This window comes from Zingiber officinale, chromosome 8B (assembly GCF_018446385.1).
Source record: "Zingiber officinale cultivar Zhangliang chromosome 8B, Zo_v1.1, whole genome shotgun sequence".
Classification (NCBI taxonomy): Eukaryota; Viridiplantae; Streptophyta; class Magnoliopsida; order Zingiberales; family Zingiberaceae; genus Zingiber; species Zingiber officinale.
The window spans coordinates 28,020,958-28,041,877 of record NC_056001.1 but is presented as its reverse complement, the minus strand read 5'-3'; the positions used below and the strand labels follow the sequence as shown (position 1 = coordinate 28,041,877).

General features: G+C 38.7%; 2 protein-coding genes across 4 annotated transcripts; both read left to right on the top strand.

Moving 5' to 3' along the window:
- Positions 1 to 9,313: 9,313 nt before the first annotated feature.
- On the top strand, positions 9,314 to 14,913 carry LOC122014535 (telomere repeat-binding protein 2-like). Of its 2 annotated transcripts, XM_042570777.1 has the most exons (11): positions 9,314 to 9,963; positions 10,056 to 10,146; positions 10,718 to 10,899; positions 10,971 to 11,754; positions 11,884 to 12,093; positions 12,171 to 12,218; positions 12,303 to 12,382; positions 12,711 to 12,955; positions 13,122 to 13,430; positions 13,521 to 13,584; positions 14,378 to 14,913. In XM_042570777.1, the coding sequence occupies exons 3-11, from the start codon at positions 10,804 to 10,806 to the stop codon at positions 14,621 to 14,623; spliced, it is 2,082 nt and encodes a 693-aa protein (XP_042426711.1). In that variant the 5' UTR covers positions 9,314 to 9,963; positions 10,056 to 10,146; positions 10,718 to 10,803; the 3' UTR covers positions 14,624 to 14,913. The 2 variants fall into 2 exon arrangements, with proteins under 2 accessions (XP_042426711.1, XP_042426712.1); XM_042570778.1 differs by lacking the exon at positions 10,056 to 10,146 and having other exon boundaries at positions 9,314 to 9,604.
- A 762-nt stretch (positions 14,914 to 15,675) lies between these two features.
- On the top strand, positions 15,676 to 19,606 carry LOC122015269 (replication protein A 70 kDa DNA-binding subunit A-like). 2 transcript variants are annotated; one of them, XM_042572069.1, is made up of 3 exons: positions 15,676 to 15,815; positions 15,913 to 16,204; positions 17,029 to 19,606. In XM_042572069.1, exons 2-3 carry the CDS (start codon positions 15,927 to 15,929, stop codon positions 19,343 to 19,345), a joined length of 2,595 nt encoding a protein of 864 aa, XP_042428003.1. In that variant the 5' UTR covers positions 15,676 to 15,815; positions 15,913 to 15,926; the 3' UTR covers positions 19,346 to 19,606. The 2 variants fall into 2 exon arrangements, with proteins under 2 accessions (XP_042428003.1, XP_042428002.1); XM_042572068.1 differs by having other exon boundaries at positions 15,692 to 15,810.
- Positions 19,607 to 20,920: the final 1,314 nt, after the last annotated feature.

Genomic DNA, 20,920 nt, shown 5'->3' with positions numbered 1-20,920 from the left:
GAGTGGAGGTCGCACTGTGCTGAATCCTTCTTGTTGGGACATTCTGTGCACAGGTAAATAACCGAAAAAAAATCCCAAGACTTGGTTTTGGATTAGTAGTGTGGGAAGAGAGAAATAGTAGAAAAATCTAGATTGGTGTTGCACCAATTTAGCCAAAAAAAATATAGAAAGTTATAAACCAGTTTGAAGTTTTGAGTGTAAAACTGAAAAACCGAAAAAAAATTTCACCCCCAAATCAGAGCGGTACCTGCTCTGATACCACTTGTAGGACCGTTAGATTCGATAGAGGGGGGGTGAATATCGATTCGAAAACTTAGAGTGTAAACGCAGCGGAAAAGTAAAATAGACACAGATGTTTTTTACTTCGTTCGGAGCCTGTGACGACTCCTACTCGAAGGCCCGTGGTCCTTGACCACTTTCGTTGGGCAATCACTAACAAGTCGAAATATGATTACAGAATAAGTACAGGAAATGCTAGTGAAAATAAATCAATACCGACAAGGAAATTAAATCAAAACGGAAGGAGCACTTTGTCGGAGCGTTGTTGGCGTCGCACTGAACGTCGAGCAGCAAGACCAGCAGTAGAAGAGTTCTCAGATGAATTGCATTTTGAAGCTCCTGTCTTGGGCTTCTTTTATATGCTGTTCCGGGCGCCTGGATCCCTTCCGGGTGCCTGGAATGTGACGTAGCTGCTCAAACCGAGATGCTCCACGTGGCGATGTGCAATCAGGATAAAGTTTGCCTCCCGGGCGCTCGGATCCCTTCCGGGCGCCCGGATCCCTTCCGAGCGCCCGGACCTCCGGGCGCCTGGATTCCTTCCGGCGCCCGGACCCTGTTTTCCCGCAGAATCCGTTCTGCACGACAAACGTTAGTCCGGAGGCAAATATATATCCTGTAAAACAGATTGTTAGCACAATTAAAGTTCAACAAAGTAATAGCAAAGAGTACGACTTAGATTCCGTCTTTCCGAGACCGGAATCTAGTCACGATCTCGACTTAGACATCCGAAATGGATCTAAGCCGGATCGACGCCTAATGTTCCCTTCCCGGGAACGCGTCCTCGCAGTCACTCCCCTCCAGTGACTTACCTCACTTACCTGCCAGACGTCCGGTCAGCTCGTCGACCCGTCTGGACTTCTCGCCAAGCGTCCGGTCAGCCCGTCGACCCGCTTGGACTTCTCGCCAGCTATCCGGTCAGCCCGTCGACCTAGCTGGACTTCTCGCCAAGCGTCCGGTCAGCCCGTCGACCCGCTTGGACTTCTCGCCAGCTATCCGGTCAGCCCGTCGGCCTAGCTGGACTTCTCCTGCACACTCGATCAAAGTGTCAGACAACAACAAAACTAACTTAACCTATTTGTCATTCATCAAAACCTGGGTTAAATCGTTAGTGCTAACCGCACCAACACCATCTAGCAATGACTGCTTACATCTGAGCCAATGTCTGCTCCTGAGCAGCCCACCTCTGATTCATCGTAGTCATTTGAGTCTTCAATTCTTGATTTTCTTTTCTTAATGACTCTACCTTAGAAGAAGAGGAACTAGCACGACTCCTAGGAGTCCTCAAGCGATCAAATATCACCTTAGCCTGGGAGCCAAGGCCGTAGAGGGAGGAGTTCTTTGTCCTTCCACCTACAATATCATAATAAATATCATTTATTTGCTCGGTGGATGGATCTTGTAACTCTCCTCCCTCTACTGGTAACTGAGATGTCTGAGCCACCCTATTTGTCATTTCCCCTGTGTAGAGAAAAAATATACGATTTATATATTGTACATAATTACTAAAGATAATTAATCATTATTAATGATTAAATAAAATAAAGTTAATAATTCAAACCCCAATGTTCTTGGATCGAGCATCAACATATGTGTCATCCTTTCTCTGGTGAGTCTTGAGAAAGATCTCCAGCCAAGTGGGTTGTCTTTCTAAAGAATACTCCTACATATACAAATAAGTTGAGCCAAAATTATGTAAGTTTGTTAATAAATAAAAATTTGATTTATATAACTTTAAATTACACTCACCAGATCCATAACGTGCTCAACAATGGATCGGGATCCCGATGTATGCTGAGTGGATCCGATACTCGGGCCACCTAGCTCTCTATTCCTATTTTCTTGAGCTTTTAGAGTCTTTGTCTGCCATCTATCTACAGACTAAGTGACCGTCCATGCACTCCAGATCTCCTTGAATACATAAGCTGGCCTTGTGTCATCCTTTCTCATATAATACAAGAGATCTTTGTACAATTTGACACAATAAATATTCCACGTCACTTCAAATTCTACCTCGTGTCCATCCTCCCACGTATATTTTTATGCAATTAAAAATTGAAAATTTAGTATAACAAAGGATAAATATATTGTACATATTCAATTTACTTACCACAAATTCATTATAATAAAAATCTTTTGTCTCTTAGTCTACATGTCTCCATGTAGTACCAGAAATGCAGACTCTTTCTTTAAATGTCCTGCTAATATATGTCGCTAGTTGATGACCATCAGGAGCAAACCTGCATACAAAAAATATTAAGATATAAGATATATATTATAAATAAAGAACTTGAACTACTAATAATAAAAAAATACTTACGACTCTCCAACCACCCTAAGCATTGTAGATCCACAGAGTGATGCTGGATGGTCTGCCATGATATATATTATCTACAAAATAACATTACAACACATCATAATAAAGTTTACTAAATGATAATTAAGCAACATAACATAATTGAAGCACAACTTACTTGATGAACAATAATGCTAAAATTTAATTAATGCTAAACTCTTGAAGCATTTCTACTCAATATTAATAGTTTCTAAGTCATCGTCGCTAGATTCTGTTAGTTCAATAAGATCCTCATTGCTGGATATCTCTCCATCATCTATCTCCTCGTAAGTGACATTAACATCTATAAGTAATTTTTGAATTATATAAGGTAGTTCCTAGAAAATGCTCATTTTCTTTCAACCACACTTGCACATCCTAACGAGATATTTATTTATCTCATCATAATTAGGCTAAGATACCGGGAGAAATTCATACCTATCTATTTGTTCAATGATTTCTTCATCTAAAGTATGGACTGTTGGGGGAGGTTTTCTGACTACAACATTCTTTAGAAAATTTTTCTTATTATGCCTAAATGGGTGATCAACTGGTAAAAATTTACGGTGATTATCAAACCAAGATACCTTCCCACTGCAAGGTAATGAAAAAGCATCAGACTCTGTCATGCAATATGGGCATGCTAATTTACTAGCTGTGCTTAATCCTGACAACATTGAGTATGCTGGAAAATCACTTATCATCTATAATAAAACAACATGCAATGTAAAATTAGTTTTACTTGCAACATCATAAGTCACCGACCCTATATTCCATAATTCATTCAGTTCGGCAATTAGAGGTTGCAATAAAACATCTATCTTATCTTTGAGATTGGTTGGACCAGGAATAAGTACGGTAAGGAACATAAATTCATCTTTCATGTACATCCATGGCGGTAAGTTGTACGGTATTAATATAACTGGCCAAGATGAATATTGTTGTCCCGACTGACCAAATGGTTGAAATCCATATGTAGAAAATCCCAATCTCACATTACGTGGTTCCATTGCAAAGGAGGGAAACATAATATCAAGATGTTTCCATGCAGGAGAATCACAAGGATGACACATCATGCTCATGCTCATCCTCATGATGCCAGATCATGTGGGAAGATGTAGCTGCAGATGCATACAAGCGTTGAAGTCTAGCAGTTAACGGAAAATAATACATCACTTTCTAAGCAATATTTTTCCTCTTCTTCCCTGGTATGCGAGTACGATGCTTAAAACAAGGGTGAGTACAGATTTTACATTCATTCAGAGCGCTGTCTTCGGTCCAAAATATCATGCAGTTATTTATACAACAATCAATCTTTTCTACAGACAAACATAAGTCTCTGATCAATTTCTTTGTTTCATAGAAGCTATCAGTCATTATGTTATCAGCAGGGAGCAACTCTGACATCAATTGACAGATATCATCGTAACATCTTTCAAAAAAATGATGTTATGCTTTCATATTCAATAACCTTACAGTAGCTGATAGTCGAGAATAACCAAAAGAAATGTCTTCCCACACTTCTCTTTCACTAGCCTTTAACATTTCATATAGTTGCTAATATTGAAGTGTTGGTATTTCATCTATATTCGAATAATCAACTGCATTCATCGCATCATGAACCATTAATTGCATTGAAATATCACTATTATTTAATGCTTCAGGAGCGGTAAGAGTAGTCCTAGAAGACGAACCACCAAAAGACCCAATTGGTTCATATAAATAAGGCTCTCCGTGACAGTACCAATTGTAGTAATTTGACACAAAATCATTTCTACATATATGCATTTTTACAGTATCCTTATCACAGAAAGTTCTATTTTGCCATTTTTTATGATTGCACGGATACCGTAACTCAGCACCATTCATACATTTTGAATGACTTTTAGCAAAGTTCACAAATTGTTCAACTTCAGCAATAAAATCATCTCTGATAAATCTATTTTCTAATTCATTGTACATTCAAGCTTTGTTCATATACATTGTTATCTAATGAGAGTATAACTTGAAACATTATTAAACTTGTATCACTTGAAATAAACTTAAATAAAGCATTATGAGCAACAAACTCATCTCATGATCTTCGTATCATATTATCGAAAATCTCCTCTACACTAAAGCAAATGAATGATAAATTTAGAATATCATGGTATAATTATAAACCTAAAATATAATGGTATTGCTTAGGGAATCATTATAAACTTAGATTTTCTAATAAACACATGTTGTTGCTTAGAGCATCATTAAATGAAATAACAATACATGATCCTGTCCGAACCAGAAGTCAACAGACGCTGGGCATGTGGCGCTCTTCGGCTCGCTGATGTAGATCCCCCACTGGTGGCGCGATGCTCCGGCTAACCTGCACAGAAGTCGAGCCGGGAAGGGGTTCCCGGCGGCGACCCTCCGACGCTCAAGTCAGGTAAGCTACGATGAACAAAGTGGCTTCCAAAGTCTCAGAATACGTACCCCCCGGCGAAACCTGAGGTTCTTTATATAGAGCTGGTGAAGGGTTTGGGCACGCGTACCTAGGTGCATACGTGTCCTCTGTCCTTTCCTAGGTATGCGGCTGTCAGAAAGCTTACCCGTCCTTTCCTAGGTATGCGGCTGTCAGAAAGCTTACCTGACCCATATCGCTATAGTCAAAGCATGCCCTCGATGGGACAGCAGAATCCCCTGTCACAAGATTTGGAGCATGGCACACACGTGAAACCTACCGATTGTCAGAGAAGAAATCCTCGGGTCTTTTCCCTTGCTCCAAACTTGTCGTCCGAGCGGACATCTCCCTCAACATCCGACCGGACATCCGCAGTGGTTTACTTGTGCTTTGTGGAGACTAATAAACAGGGGTGCTTTATGACTGTGGTCGGTCAAAAGGTCAGCTCGGTCTATGACCCCCGATTTGACAGGGTGCCTTCCAACCATAAGTGCGAGCCGGCCGGACCCATCCGGGTATTCGATTCCATCGGCCGGCCGGCAATCCGGTCGGACCGGCCGTCTATGGTCGTCCGTCCGGTCGGACCACACTCCTCCCGGATGGGCGGCTACTCCAGTGACTTCCACTTGGTGTTGACATTGCAAGAGGGGGGGGCCGCTCTTACTACCGGATCAATACATATAACGAAACTAACTATAATAAACAAAAGATACTGCAAGTAAAACAAATCTAATGTATAGAATAATGGACATGCAAACTATCAAATCCACCTGAACATCACATTTAAGTTTTGTTTGTCTCAAATATTTGAGATCCTCTGCATGAGTTTAAATAGGTTCAAACAAATATATATTAGTCACAAATATGCAATGAAACAATTAAGAAATTCTATGGTTGAGCAAGCGCCTACAACTGGCCACGAGCAACCCTTGCGGTGGTCGGTCGTGGCCAACCGCGAGCAGGCGCCTAGGGCGGCCGGTCGACCGCGAGCAGGGCCCTGCAGGGGCCGCGAGCAGGGCCCTGCAGGGGCCGCGAGCAGGCCCCTGTGGCCAACCGCAAGTAGGTCGTGAGTAGGCCCTTGCGGCAAGCCGCGAGCAGGCCCCTTGCGCGTGAAACATAAGAGATGAGGGAGGAGCGTACTTGTCGCCGGTTGTCGATCGTGGAGAACGGGAGAGAACACGAGGCTGGACGCGGAGAGGAGATCACCGGGAGAGAGAAAGCAGAGCGCCGAGAGAGCAAATTCGCGCGGAGATGAAAGGGAGGTCGCGTGCCCTAATTCCAATCGGGATTACCGACAGAATTCCGTCGGTAATCTATTCACCCAAACCCATTAACTCCAAACCCCGTTAACTCCAAACCCCGTTAACCAAAGTTAATTAATTCTGTCGGGATCTACCGACAGAATATTGATTCCGTCGGGGTATACCGACAAAAATTCCGTCGGCAACCTATCGACCCAAAGCCGTTAACTCAAAAAAACGTTAACCTAAGGGAATTACCGACGGAATCAATTTTTCGTTGCCGTGTACCAATGGAATGGATTTTCCATCGGGAACTACCGACGGAATAATTATCCCGTCGGTAATCGCCGACGGAAAACTGATTCCGTCGGTAATGCGCTAAACCCATTAACCCGAAACTTCTAAATCTGTTGGCCCAAAGGCCGATTTTCTGATTGAAACAAATTTAGTCGGTAATTTTCGACTGATATTTTAAATTCGTCGGTGTTTACCGACAGAAATAGGTATTCCGTCGGTAAACAACGACTGAATTAAAATCCGTCGGTATTTATCGATTGAATAATATTCAATCGGGGATCCCGTCGTTATTTGTAGGATTTTTTTTAGTGTTTTCTCATCACATTTTTTTTCTTTCATCATACTTTCTCTCTATTCAATTTCTTCTACCACATTCTTTATCATTTTCTTTTATGACACTTTCCTTTTTTTTCATTCTCTCCCATCATATTTTCTCTCTCATTCTCTTTTCTTATTTTCTATTATCAAACTTTCTCTCTCTTTAATATCTCCCATCATATTTTCTATCCTCATTATCTTTCATCCCACTTTCTCTCTCCCCCGTCTCTATCATTACACGTTCTCTTTCTTTTTTTCTTTTATATTTTTTCTCACATTCAACATTTTTTTTATATCTAATTTTTTTCTCTTATTTTTCTAAGTTAAAAAAATATAAAATTTTATTCATTCCAATAAAAAATATTTAATTTAAACATTATTTTTAAGAGTTTCTATTCTATAATATTATTATTTTCATTTTCATTTCAATTTTTAGTAAAGAATCAAACGCCATTTAAATCCATAGCAGCAAGAGGCATCAGTCATTTCATTTACAGTATCACCAGAAAAAATGATAAACGTTACCCTGGATGGCCAACTCAGTTCCACCGAATTGTTATTTGCAGTATCAACAGAACTATTTTCGGAAGGCTACCACAATTAATTTATTAATTATTAAGCAATCAATGCAATAGATTTAACAGTTTTTTTAAATAAAAAAATATTTATCTCACATGCTTTCCTATTTTCTATTTTCCCTCATGTAATTGATGAACGTGACAATACTTTCCTTAATTTTGTTTTCAGACAATCCTATACACGAAATTTTCTTGGTCGGATTTATTACATGTAATTTTATCTATTACAAGATATTATTTTTATGATTAAAATTTATAACTTTAACATGCAACAATTTTATTATTACACTATATTTTTTTTATTCAATTATTTGAATCGATTAATATAAAAGATATTGATCTGATTTATAAAAAATTTTCATTAATTATTAAAATAAATTAAAAATTACTCATAAACATCTATTTAAACAGCCACCAATATTCTTAGAGTTATCTTTCTATAGTGAAAAAAAAAAAAGCTAAACCGCAACTGAAATTCAAACTAAGACTTAATTAGATGCCTAATTAATCAGACAAAGACTCCCTTTCAACACTATAATAATTATTTTGATAAAAACTGCTACAATACTATTAGAATCAAAATTATACGAAGAACAACTTACTTACATAAGTCGATCTCTAAAATATTTATTCTTATTAGAAATTAGAATTCAAACTCTGATGCTTTATTTATTCCTGAGTATTTTACCTCTGCATCATCTCCACTAAGGGCACTTACAGCAATTTTAATATTAAAGCAGTCTTAACTAAGTTAAAATACATTGAATTAACTTGAATGTAAGTAATTTTTGCCAAAGCCTTTAGTAAAGACTAATAATTTTGGAATGAAAAATTAAGATGGGTCATCTTTTAATTTCTATCCATTTTAGATTATTAATAATATATTATTAATAAGGTGTAGCAATTTTAATCAGTATTAATGTGAACCAATATCAAAATATTTTTAACTCTTGTTGAATTAAGTTTGATCAAAATTATCATATTTTTTTTATTTTCCCCTATTTTATATCAAACTTAATCCCCTACTTGGGCGCAGTTTGTAAATTTTAAAATTTGGGGAGCATGTAAAGAAAGTAACCAACAATAAAGGGGATCCTCCCCAGTTCCCTCAGCCCCCTACACGTGTCAGTTATCTCGGCTGCCGTCGGCCGACTCCGTCAACGGGTTCCCGTCCAGTCCCGTCTCGTCCCGTTAAGCCCACGTGCCTTATCCCTCCTGACCACACAGACGACCGTCAAAAACTCTGCCTTATCCGCGCCGTCAAATCTGGTGAATCTCCTCCAGCCACGTACCCATTCCGTCAAATCCCGACGGCGACAGTGACGCCCCATCGCCAATCTTTCTCTCTTCGCCTTATAAATTAATTAAATCCTTTTAAAAATAATTATGCGGACCAAAAAAACAAAAGAAAAAATAATTAAATTATTTAGATAATGGCATCCAACGAGCCGCCCGCTGACCTTCCATTCTCCTCCACGTGGCGCCGCTTTTTCCTACGTGGCGCATGTCACAATAATGACATCATTAAGTTGTTTAATTAATGCATTTTATCTCAATTTAGAAATTAATATGAAAAATCTCAATTTAAGAGTATTAATCGAATAATGTTTATCCATTCGCAATTAAATAAAAAATCATGGTAGGCCATGAGCGTGAAAATAGTGAAAACGGTAGACCGTTTGATCTTAGGTGGAGACACGTGTAGAAAATCGGTTAGAGGTGGAAATGCAGAACGGAAAGTAGATGTTACCGGCACTAAGCGGTTTGGATACCGGTTCGGCCGGTGGATGGGTCAAAGGTATAAGAGATGGGTTTTGAGGGGTTTTGGCGATCTTCGTTTATCTATTCTTTTCTTTGACGGTTGGGGATCGATTGGAGGAGAGAGAGATCTTCTCTTTATCGAGGAAAATGAGTGGTTTTTGGGAGCTGTAATGGGGATTTGAGGTGGGAATGGAGGCGTTAGCGAATTCTGTTTTCGTTTGAGATCCGGAGAATTTGCCGCCTGGAGCTATTCGATCTGTTTCTAAAGAGGAATTCGCCTGAATTATGAAGTTTTTCCGACGATCGGAGGGAGGATTTTGAGATCTGCATGCGGGTTGCACCCCAAGTCGCCGTCTTGGAGGTGAGAGCACGGGCTTCTGTTCCGTTTCCGGCCGCGATTCGTCGGATGAGCTTAAAAAGAGCTGACTTTTGGCGTTTTCGCGGATTTGCTCGAAGCTTTTGATTTTGTGTGTTTTGTATGACGATCGGGTGTAGATCGATCCTTTTGTGGATGGTTCTTTTGTGATTCCCTGGGATTTGCCTAGTTGGACGAGTGATCGGGGATTGATTTCTGCGAAATTTCGATGTTTATCGCAGCGATCCCGTTAGTCTTGTGCAAATTCGGTCTGAACTTTGGAATATAGTTTCGATACTTCCGATTAATGAGCTTTGCTTGACTACAAATATGTTGCTTATTGAGGCGCACGGATCCCTAAGCAGGTCTATCTGTCTTCATCATTTCGCTTCAGGGTTTTTAACTTTCCCGGATTTGAAAAAAAAAAACGTATTTTTTTTTCATTCTTTTCTTGCAGGATATCTAGGCAGATGCTTGAATTCAATTAACTTGTTTCTATTAGAATATGGGTTAATCTAAGATAGCTCATGGCTCCATGTGCAAGGCAGGTAAGATCTTTGATCAAAGTTTTTTTTTTTTTCCATTTTTCTGAAGAAATCGGAGTTATTGATATCAGTTCTCATGGTTTTGGATCAGATTTGCTTTATGCTTTCCAATTTTATTTTTCCTTGACGTTATATTTCTAGCGATAATCTGCTTCTTCTCTGGTTCATCGATTTTACGGGACATAAGAACTTTTGCGATATCCTTTAAACAAAAAAACTTTTTCCATGAAGGAAACCTCCCTGTCAACCCCTTTGCCGAGATTTTCAACACAATTTTTCATAGTCTTAGAAATCTCTTCTTCGTTAAGATTTGGGAATCGCCCTCAGTCCACTTTCAGAACTATACAATTTCAGAAATCTGATTAAAGTCGTTCTATTCTTCTCATTGAATCTCTGTTCTTATAGATCTATGAATGATCAAATTTTATCAAGTTGTTTTACATCCTATCGATTATATGTTTGGAATGTCTGGAAATTGAAAGCATTTCTGTTATGTAATAAAACATCATTTTAGAAATCTTCTCTTCAATCAAAGTTGATCCAATATATCAATTCTCTTCTGTTGTGCTTGCAGATTTAAGGGGGTTGTGACAGATTCACTGTATTTGGATTTTGGTTTTGCATGATGTTTTGTTGCAATGGGATAAGATTCTTGGTGGTATGAATCTTTGGGATATGGTGTCTCAGAAGAGATTAGATAACGGATTCGGTGGTTACCGGCTTCCTCCTATTCCACACTTTCCGAAATCAGCAAAGGTAAATTAGTACTTAATTTTCATCTCACCTTTGCCTTTTCAGAGTTGGTAACTTAGATTTTCCAATTATAGAGAAAGCGGTCGGCCAGAAAAAGACGTGATGATGAGCAGTTGTGTGCATTTGATTTACTTGTAGAAGTAGCTGGGAAGTTGTCGTCAGAGAGTGAGAATTCTACTCTCCCCCCATTCTGCATTATTGGGAGATCTAAGGAGGTGGCTAAACAAGATCTGTTAGGCAATAAAGAGGAGCTAAAAACTGAAATTCCCGATTTGTTAAGCAACACTGTTTTAGCCCCTGAGATTGTCGTAAAAAAACAGGTGGCTTATGCCTCAAATAAACTCCCACAAGCCTCAAAACCGGAACATTCAGAACCGCTTTGTCTTCGGTTGAAGTCTAAGATATATGATACTGCTGCAGGAGGATCAGTGGTCTCAAACAGTGGAATTGGTATTGGTTGTTCTGCATCTACTGACATTTGCAGATCTGGCTCGATAAGAAAGTCTTCTGAAAATAGGTTAGAACTGGAAGCTATGGATATATACAGCTTGGAGGATCCTATGGATTTGGATGTCAAACCTCCTGCTCCGGCCAGTTCTGATAGTAGTGCTGAAGTTCCGGTGTCCAGGGATAATCCCTGCAGTAGTTCGATGCCCAAGCATGAAAGTGGCATCGAACACATTGTACATAGAGATGATGACGACAACTCTTCTGGGTGCACTCACCCTAATACTATTACTAATAAGGCCTCTAGGCCAACAAACTGTATAGGAGATCATGGAGAACGAAACTTCTCTGCATCTAAGTATTGGAAAGCAGCCATAAATTTGTCGAAGTATGGTCAGATATCTCATCATGGTATGCATTCATGTTTAGTTTCTTTATTTGGTAATCCCAATTGATTGGTATTCAGGTCTACAAATAGTGCTTCTGATTATGCTATTTTTATGGCCTGGCTTACTAGTTTTGATTATATGCTTCTCCCAGATATACAAAGGAAGCCCTTTTTACATGACAAGAAAACCTGTTACACTCGTCAAAGAACGCAGAGAAGCTACTTCAAGAGAAGGAAGTTGTTTGAACGTTGCCCAGTGTCGGCATCTAATCGAGGATTCTTTAGAATGAAAGTTTCCAATACGTTCAAGAAGGATAGTAACAAGCTAGAAGCTCATGATCCACGTGGAACTGCTATTCGAGGTTTATTTCATTGACAAAGTTAACAATTCTTGCTATTTTTTTGTGCTACTCTTGTAATCCTGTATGCTTTCGTGCAGCAAATGGTGTGACATCCCCTAAAGCGGAGCAAAGTTCATATAAATCAGGTGATTATCATAGTTGATTAGATAAATAATCTTATACTAATTGTTCATTTTCATAAAGGTGTTCCACCTTCTTCTATTTTTCAGTGAAATTCAGCATAAAATCTTTTAAGATTCCAGAACTTTATATCGAGATCCCTGAGACTGCTACAGTAGGTTCCTTGAAGGTATATTGGTCGATGTGTTTGTGTGAGCTTTTTAGTATACATGGTATTGATGAATTTTAATAAGACTCAAATAAATACCCTGGATACTCACAAACTGTTAAACCTCATGGTGCTAACATGACGGAAATTCGTTCGATATTTTTGATAGTGGCTTAAATGGCAGCATAACTTGAGGTGAGGGATCAAACTATTTTAGTAGGTACTAGTTCTGTGGAACATGTTTTGATTTGCTTGCTTTTGTTAATTTGGTTCAAAATTCAGTCCAGTCTGTTGTATTCGTGTCAATTTCTTTGTGGCTTTAGGATAGTATTTGTATGTTTTTATACAGAGGGCAGTAATGGAAGCAGTGACCGCGATACTTCAAGGTGGACTTCATGTCGGTGTTATCCTTCAGGGAAAGAAGGTTAGAGATGATAACAAGACGCTATGCCAGTTTGGTATTTCTAATGGAGATGCATTAGATAGCTTGGGATTCACTCTGGAACCTACGACAACTCAAATGGCACAACAACTAACAAGTTCTGATAATTCCCGATTTCTATGTCTTGATGATGCAGTTCAACCATTAGCAAGGTATGTGGATGATCTTATCCTAGCAGTTGGATCATTTTATCGACCTTATTTCCTTCTATAGTGATTCTTGACAATGTTGGGAAATTCTCTAGCTGTTTTTTCTCTTATATTATATTATAAGATTAATTGTGTCTCTATGTGGTTGCATTTTTCCTTTTGTTTTCAGGATACCACCTATTTCTCTTCCTATAGATCGAGATCCCTCTGATGCCTCTCCACAACCTGCACTTACCTCCTGCCCCAAAAGTGATCACGACTCCGTTCACTCACCGACTAACACATTATCACTAGATAAAACAACTGAAAACAAACTGGCTTTGGTTGCTCTTCCAGCCATGGATGTTGAAGCACTTGCTGTGGTTCCTCTCCGCAATCCGAAGCGTCTTGAGCATGCTCAGCGACGGATTAGGAGACCCTTCTCAGTTACCGAAGTGGAAGCACTGGTTGAGGCAGTTGAAAAGCTCGGAACCGGAAGGTCTCTTTGTTGTTCAATTCTCTTCCAAATGATCCGACGATCATTATGCAAGCCTGATCAATTCTTTCATCTATCTCCATCCATTCTCAGGTGGCGAGATGTCAAGCTTCGAGCATTTGACACTGCAAAACATCGAACATATGTCGATCTCAAGGTACTTGTTATACCATCTCTACTAGCCCTACAACCTAAAGATCATTCTGTGCAGTTTCTCAAGTTTTTGTTCATTTTTTTCTTGATTTGCGTCGGTTTTAGACATAAAAGGATGCATAGGATAAGAAATGAACATATTAAAGAAAAAGTCAGGATTGCACCTAGTGAGGGAAAACTACGGGAGACATGTATATGTAATTAGACTCCACTTAGGTGATATAAAATTATGTCAAATATGTACATCAAATGAGGAAGAAAAAGACTTGATTGATAAAGTAAAATAAGATAAAATTTATTTAAATATAAATTATGATATAATAGGGGATAGAGTTCAATGACATAGAAGGATCCATATAGCCAATTATCTAATGGGATAAGACTTTATTGTTGTTGTTGTTGTTGATGTATGTGTTGGTTTTATCGAGTAAATAACTTTGTGCTAAAACCTGCACATCTTTTAAACGATCTGCATGTGATTCGATAAGTAGTGAATGTTTATTGAACATAAGTAGCAAACTTGAACACCATAATGTTAGGACTTAGGAAATGTTCACTGCATTTACTTTACAGCGTTGACGACAAGAATCTCATATGCTGCCTTGGCATGTGGTAAATGTGCCATTCTTGCTATTGATTCTAGAAGTCAGCTAGTCCATTCCAATTAGATTATACTGGTCAACTATTGTGGATCTACCACAAGTTTTGGCCACTTTTTCATTTCATTTGATCTGTTTCAACCGGTTGAATCGACTGGTTTGGTCTAGTTTCAACTAACATGACATTGATCAAATCAGGATAAGTGGAAGACCCTGGTGCACACGGCCAATATCTCCCCTCAGCAACGGCGCGGCGAGCCAGTGCCACAAGAGCTATTGGACCGGGTTCTCTCGGCCCAAGCCTACTGGTCTCAGCAGCAGGCCAAGCTCCGAATCAAGGAAGAACCCCCTCTACCACTGCCACCAGTTCTTTGCTCCTCTGACCCGAACCAACAATTCTCCTCGTCGTCTTCTTCTTCCTTGCTCGAACCCGTAGGAACCTGAGAAGATCGATGTTTTATATGATTCATCGATGTAAAAAAAAAAAAAAACTAAAATAAACTAGTCTTGTGTAATACTAATGTTAATTCTCTCACAGCATTATTCTTTTCTAAGCCAGGATCATTTCCCCTGTTGTTATTTTGGGAAGGGGCTTTCCTTGGGCACTCTTTGTTGTACATGGTTGTTGTCCTGTGATCCAGGGAAACCCATTAAAAAACTTATGGAATAAGCAAATTGCTCTTTGCTTCTTTCCATTTTTTTCTTTGCATTAATATTGATTCATTTTGTTTGAAGGATTGATTTTTTTTCTTCTTCTTCTAACTTTACATTAATGTAATCTTTTAAACATTCATTAGCTAAAAATTTTATATGACAGCAAAATTAGTTAACTTATCGTATAAAAGGCAATCTGGTGCAATTACGATTAATTGCAAATTGCTTTTGTTCCTTATTGTAATAGTTAGTAGCTACTAATCTATTCTTGTTATAATTATTTCAAAATAATTTTGATCAATTTACAATAATTGGTAAAAAATATTTTGATATACTAATGTTTAATATTTTAAAATTTAGAGTGAAGTAGTTAATTATTTCAAGTGATTTGGATATATTTTGATAAAGCTTAAATAATTTTGACAAGTTTTTTTTTTTTTTTTGTAAGTTTAAATAATTTGTTGATGAACCAAATTAATTTTTAATTCATTCCGATATAGACCGAATCATATCTGGTTTGGCCAGCGTTTTCGTCAATCCGTCTCAGGGTCAACACGGAGAAGATAAATTACGGGTGGTTACTAGCCTTTGGAATAGTGACTAACACATAAAGGAGTCATTTACTTCGGTTTTGTCGAGATTTGAACTCTACAAAACTCATGGTGGCAACACCTTATGCGCTAGTCACTAGACCGTCCCGTGAGGACTCGGCCAAGTAGTAATATAGTCCGACTAGGAGTTGTTGTGGCCCAATACGAAGCTTAATGGGCCTTTCAATGAGCCCACTGGAACTCAAAAGTTCCAAAAGCTGGATTTAATTTGTTTCCCTCTAAAAACTGAGACGGTTCCCTCGCCTTCTCTCTCCTACGTAGCCGCTTGATTTTAGGGCTCGCCTCCGGTCTGTCAGTACATCGTCGAAGGAATTTGCGACGGCGAATCGGCGAGGCGAACACTTCCCGGACGCTTTTCAGTTAGCTGTAAGGTCGTTCCGCCTTCTCTGCTCCCATTTCCCGATCTTTTCACCTCCCGATCTCGTTCTCTGTTGCGATTTGCGGGCGTTGATGTGAATCGGACTTTAGGGTTTTTGATCGGGATGACTGCGGTCGATCTGACGCGGGGGGCGATCGCGGCGGTATCGGAGGGGCGTGCGGAGGAGGGCGCCAAGCCGGTGGTGCAGGTTTGGGATTTGAGGCTGGTGAACACCCAACAGAACACGACGGAGAGGTACCGGATGTTGCTGTCCGATGGGGCTCATATACAGCAGGCCATGCTCGCGACGCAAATGAATGGTCTCGTCAAGTCGGGGACGCTCCAGAAGTACTCCATCGTCCAGCTCAATGAGTTCATCTGCAACGTCATCCAGAACCGCACGTATGCGCTCTCCCTTTTCTGTGTCCTGATGATCACTTGCTAGTACTCTAGGGTTTATTTTTTGATTTTGAGACGCGACACAGAATAAAGCTTAGAATTTTTATTGGTTGAAAAGGTAATGGTTCTAACAATTCGATGTTAATGAGTAGAGCTGTGAATTTTACACAATAAGAAAAATTATACTTTTAACTGTTGCAAATAGTTATCGGTTTTGTTTCCAGTGTTAGTCAGATTATCTCGGCAGCAGTTACATTTTAGCTCCGGAAATAGGCAAGTGATGAAATTTACTTCGTCAAGTTTCTAAGTTATTATGCTTAATAAACTCAAGAAAAGGAGTATCACTTGATTTCCTGTTAGCAAGGCTATGTTCAAGCTAGTGGATTATTAGTAGGGATTCTTAGTATCATTGTCTATTTGTTTGGTGGATTCTTGGTAGATATAGTGTTGACTTGATATTATTAGTGATGCTGCTGAAAGAAATCAGTGCTCGATATGGTGACTCTAAAGCTATGAAATATAGCTAGGAAAAGGTATGTTCTACCGCTAGCAAGTACTTGTAGTGTTTATTCTCTGCGTGAGACTTGAGCTGTTCATCCGTTTATTAGGAATATTACAGCAGCAGTGGTGCTTGATGCTTCAGTCTTTTAAATAAAGAATAGATGATCATTACCCTAATGATTCTAATGTATTATTCTTAATGAGTGTAAAGAAAGTACTTAATTTCTCCTTATTTTGCTTTTGGTTGAAATTATGTTATTTCTGTGTACTATGGTTATAGCTTCTTCCTTATTAACTGTGTTTATTAATGTAATGCTAATATCCAGAATCATCATTGTCATCAACCTGGAAGTCCTTATCAGTAATAGCAGCGCTATAGGAGAACCCAAAATGTATGAAAATGGCGCTGCTACACAAATCCGTGCTCCACTGCCTGGTCAGTCGCTGGGTCCAGATCATCCAGTTACAGCTGCAGCTAATCCCCAAACTCATGGTATGCGCTCCTCTACTCCCATCACTGGGCACAATGTTTCTGGTGGAGCTTCTTTGCATCCGAAGACTGATCCTATGGCAAATAGCCCATCTATCGGTGCTAATTATGGCAGCAGTCCTGTGTTGGGCAGGAATATGAGTGGTGGGAAAACTGATACTGAACACCCCAAAGCTGAACAGGGTATAGGGCGGTTCTCTGAGTCACATTCATATGGTAGTAACCAGAACCAGAGGTCTGATCCAACATCAGCTGGACCATTTCGTCCCCCTGCCAGTTCTTATGGGCGTCCTCCTCCTCAGCAGCCCCCACCAATGTACTCAAATAAGGGGCCTATAGCCAGAAATGAAGCTCCTGCTCGAATTATCCCAATTGCTGCTTTGAATCCTTACCAGGGTAGATGGACAATTAAGGCAAGAGTGACAGCCAAGGGTGACCTTAGGCGCTATAATAATCCTAGAGGAGAAGGAAAAGTCTTCTCGTTTGATCTGCTGGATTCTGACGGTGGAGAAGTACGTTGCACTTGCTTTAATGCCGTAGCTGATCAGTTCTATGATCAGATTGAGGTTGGGAAAGTTTACCTGATTTCTAAAGGTAGTTTGAAGCCTGCACAGAAGAACTTTAATCATCTGAACAATGAATATGAAATCTTTATAGAATCTCAATCAGTTATTCAGCCTTGTTTAGAGGAAGATTCTACCATTCCGAAGCAACAGTTCAACTTTCGTCCCATAAATGAAATTGAAGGCTTGGAAAACAATTCAACGATCGATATCATTGGCATTGTGACTTCAATTAATCCTTTGGTTTCCATTATGAGGAAAAATGGCACAGAAACTAATAAGCAAACTCTTCAGTTGAAGGACATGTCTGGCCGTAGTGTCGAGGTGACTTTGTGGGGAAATTTTTGTGGCATGGAGGGTAAGCAGCTGCAAAGTATGTGTGACTCTGGTGTGAATCCTATATTGGCGATTAAAGCTGGTCGAGTTAGTGATTTTAGTGGAAAGTCTATTAATACTATTAATTCAAGTCAACTGTTCATAAATCCTGATTTTATGGAGGCTCATAGATTGAGAGAATGGTATAATAGAGAAGGTAAGACTATGACTGCTCCTTCAATATCTAGAGACACGGCCACCATGGGTAGAACTGATGTTCGGAAGACAGTTGCACAGATCAAGGACGAGGGATTGGGAAGATCGGAAAAACCTGACTGGATAACAGTTAAGGCAACAGTTACATTCATAAAAGTCGATAATTTCTGCTATACGGCATGTCCATTACTGGTAGGGGACAGGCCATGCAATAAAAAGGTTAACAACAACGGCGATGGCACTTGGCACTGTGATCGCTGCGACCAGAGATTTCCTGAGTGTGACTATAGGTACCTGCTCCAGTTTCAGATCCAGGACCATACAGGTATGGCATGGGTTACAGCTTTCCAAGAATGTGGGGAGGAGATTTTGGGAGTCACTGCCAAGGAACTTTACTTGTTGAAATACGAGGAACAAGATGACTTGAAGTTTGCAGAAATTATTCGAACAGTGATCTTCCATCAATACGTATTCAAGTTGAAAGTAAAAGAGGAGACATTCAGTGATGAACAACGTGTGAAATCAACTGTTGTCAAAGCCGAAAGAGTAAATCCATCCTCTGAGAGCAGGTACCTTTTGGGTCTGATTGAGAGGCTCTCAACTGAAGACCCCAATGCATCCACAGCGGTACCTGGAACTTTTGCTCCAACCTTTGGAATTCCCAACTCTTCAAATGACCCCGTAGAGTTGAATTGTAATATCTATTCTGCTAACAATAACTATAGCGCCTTTCACAATGCTGATGGATATAGAACTGGAGCACCAACAAATCAATCAGTGCAGTATGCAAATGACTATGGTGGAACCATCAAGCAAAGTTTCAGCCGAAACGAAGCTCAACTACAATGCAACAACTGTGGTGGCCATGGCCACAGTTTCCAGAATTGTCCAATCGGCACAAGCCGGCCAGCCCAATCGGTCAGTGGTGGATACTCTAGTGCTGGCTCAAATGTTTGCTTCAAGTGCCATCAACCTGGGCACTGGGCGAGTGAATGTCCCAGTGTAGGAGCTGCTACATCATCATATAGGGGTTCTGGCACATCAGGAAGATTAATATAGGTGGCTTCTGAAACTTTGACTTCATACTTTTCCTCGCAATTAGTAATATTATAGTGATCTATCAGCTTTCTTTTGGCATCTTTACGATTGTATTTGTACAGTCAAATTTCCATTGTGTTGATGTGTAGCAGCTGATAGGCGTTTCAGAAGCTTTTGATGCATCATGTTTTTTTTCTTTCTGTAATGTTTTCTTCTGTCAAACATTTTTATTTCTGTGCTCGATTATAATTTTGTTGAAATGTTTTTCCTGGATTTATTTAAGCGAAGTCTAGAGCTAAAATACTAGAGAACAGTTTGACAAATGTTGCTCTAAACAGTTCTGGTCAAAATTGTTAAATCAAGTGTTAGTTAAAAATGCTTGAATGTTATTAGTTTTAATTAAGATTGCAGTGGTTGACTAATCTTAGAGTAATTTTAAGTAGATTTAAAGCAACATTAAAATAATATTGAAGTAATTTTTGGTAAATTTTGATTAAAGTTGTTATGGTTGACTTTGGTAAAGAGAGGTATGTTTGAAAAGAAAAATTAGGATGCTTTTTTGATAATTTCTAGTTCTGTTTTATGATAATGAAAATAAGAGATGCTTGTAATCTTTATACCTTTTATTTATTAAAAGATGGGAGGTTTGATTGAAACTTCATTTTATAATTTTTTTTAAAAAAAATTATAACTTAGATGTATGTTCACTTCTATTTAGAAGTTCTGAAGGTTTTTATTTCTAAATAATTTTATTAAAATACTTATTTTTATTAGTTTAAATATTTTAGATTCAAATTATATTTGTTTTTTACTTGATCAAAGTATGAATATTCTTTTTTCCGGCAATTTACCATCTAATTTTTGTATTGATCAAAAGATGTATGTTATTTTGGTATTTATCAATATTCTCCTGATAAATTTAATTTTTTCTGTATTTTTTTTTCTCTTTTCTTTCGTCTCTACTATGTAGGTAACTTTACTTATTTTTCTTTTTATTTTTTCTCTTTCTTCTCTCTTTGCATGGATGGATAATATTTTATAAGGTTTAATTTTTTTTTTAATATTTAATTATATTTGGAGAGATCATGTTAAATCCACGTTGGGCTTGATATGATTCTATATCAAGTTCAACGTAGAGAATTTTGGTAATTTTTTCTTATTACAATTTAACACTTCCGAAAAGTTAAAATAAATAATGAATAGCATATTTGAATTTCTTGTAATCTTAGAAATCCACAGGAATTGAAATGTTGAAATGAGTGCAATCGGAGTTCTCTTTGCATCCATTGTTTATTTTGGTTTCTCGGAGGTGTTAAATTGTAATAGGAATTGCCAAAATTTTCAACGTTGGACATGATATGGAATCATATCAGGCCCAACATGGGTTTGATATAATTCCATATCAGACCCTTGTTGGGCTTGATATGATTCCATATCAAATCCAATGTAGAGAATTTTGATGATTCTTCTTTATTATATTTTAACACTTCCGAGAAGTCAAAATAAACAATAGATAGTATATTTGAACTCCTTGCAACTCTAGAAATCCACGAGAATTGAAATATGTGTAATCGGAACTCTCTAGGTTCATCAATG

Coding starts and splice junctions, on each gene's coding strand:
- LOC122014535 (XM_042570778.1), top strand. CDS start 10,804: ATGAATCTTTGGGATATGGTGTCTCAGAAGAGATTAGATAACGGATTC. Junction 11,755..11,883: donor TGGTCAGATATCTCATCATG/GTATGCATTCAT, acceptor TGCTTCTCCCAG/ATATACAAAGGAAGCCCTTT. Junction 12,219..12,302: donor GCAAAGTTCATATAAATCAG/GTGATTATCATA, acceptor TCTATTTTTCAG/TGAAATTCAGCATAAAATCT.
- LOC122015269 (XM_042572069.1), top strand. CDS start 15,927: ATGACTGCGGTCGATCTGACGCGGGGGGCGATCGCGGCGGTATCGGAG. Junction 16,205..17,028: donor AACGTCATCCAGAACCGCAC/GTATGCGCTCTC, acceptor GCTAATATCCAG/AATCATCATTGTCATCAACC.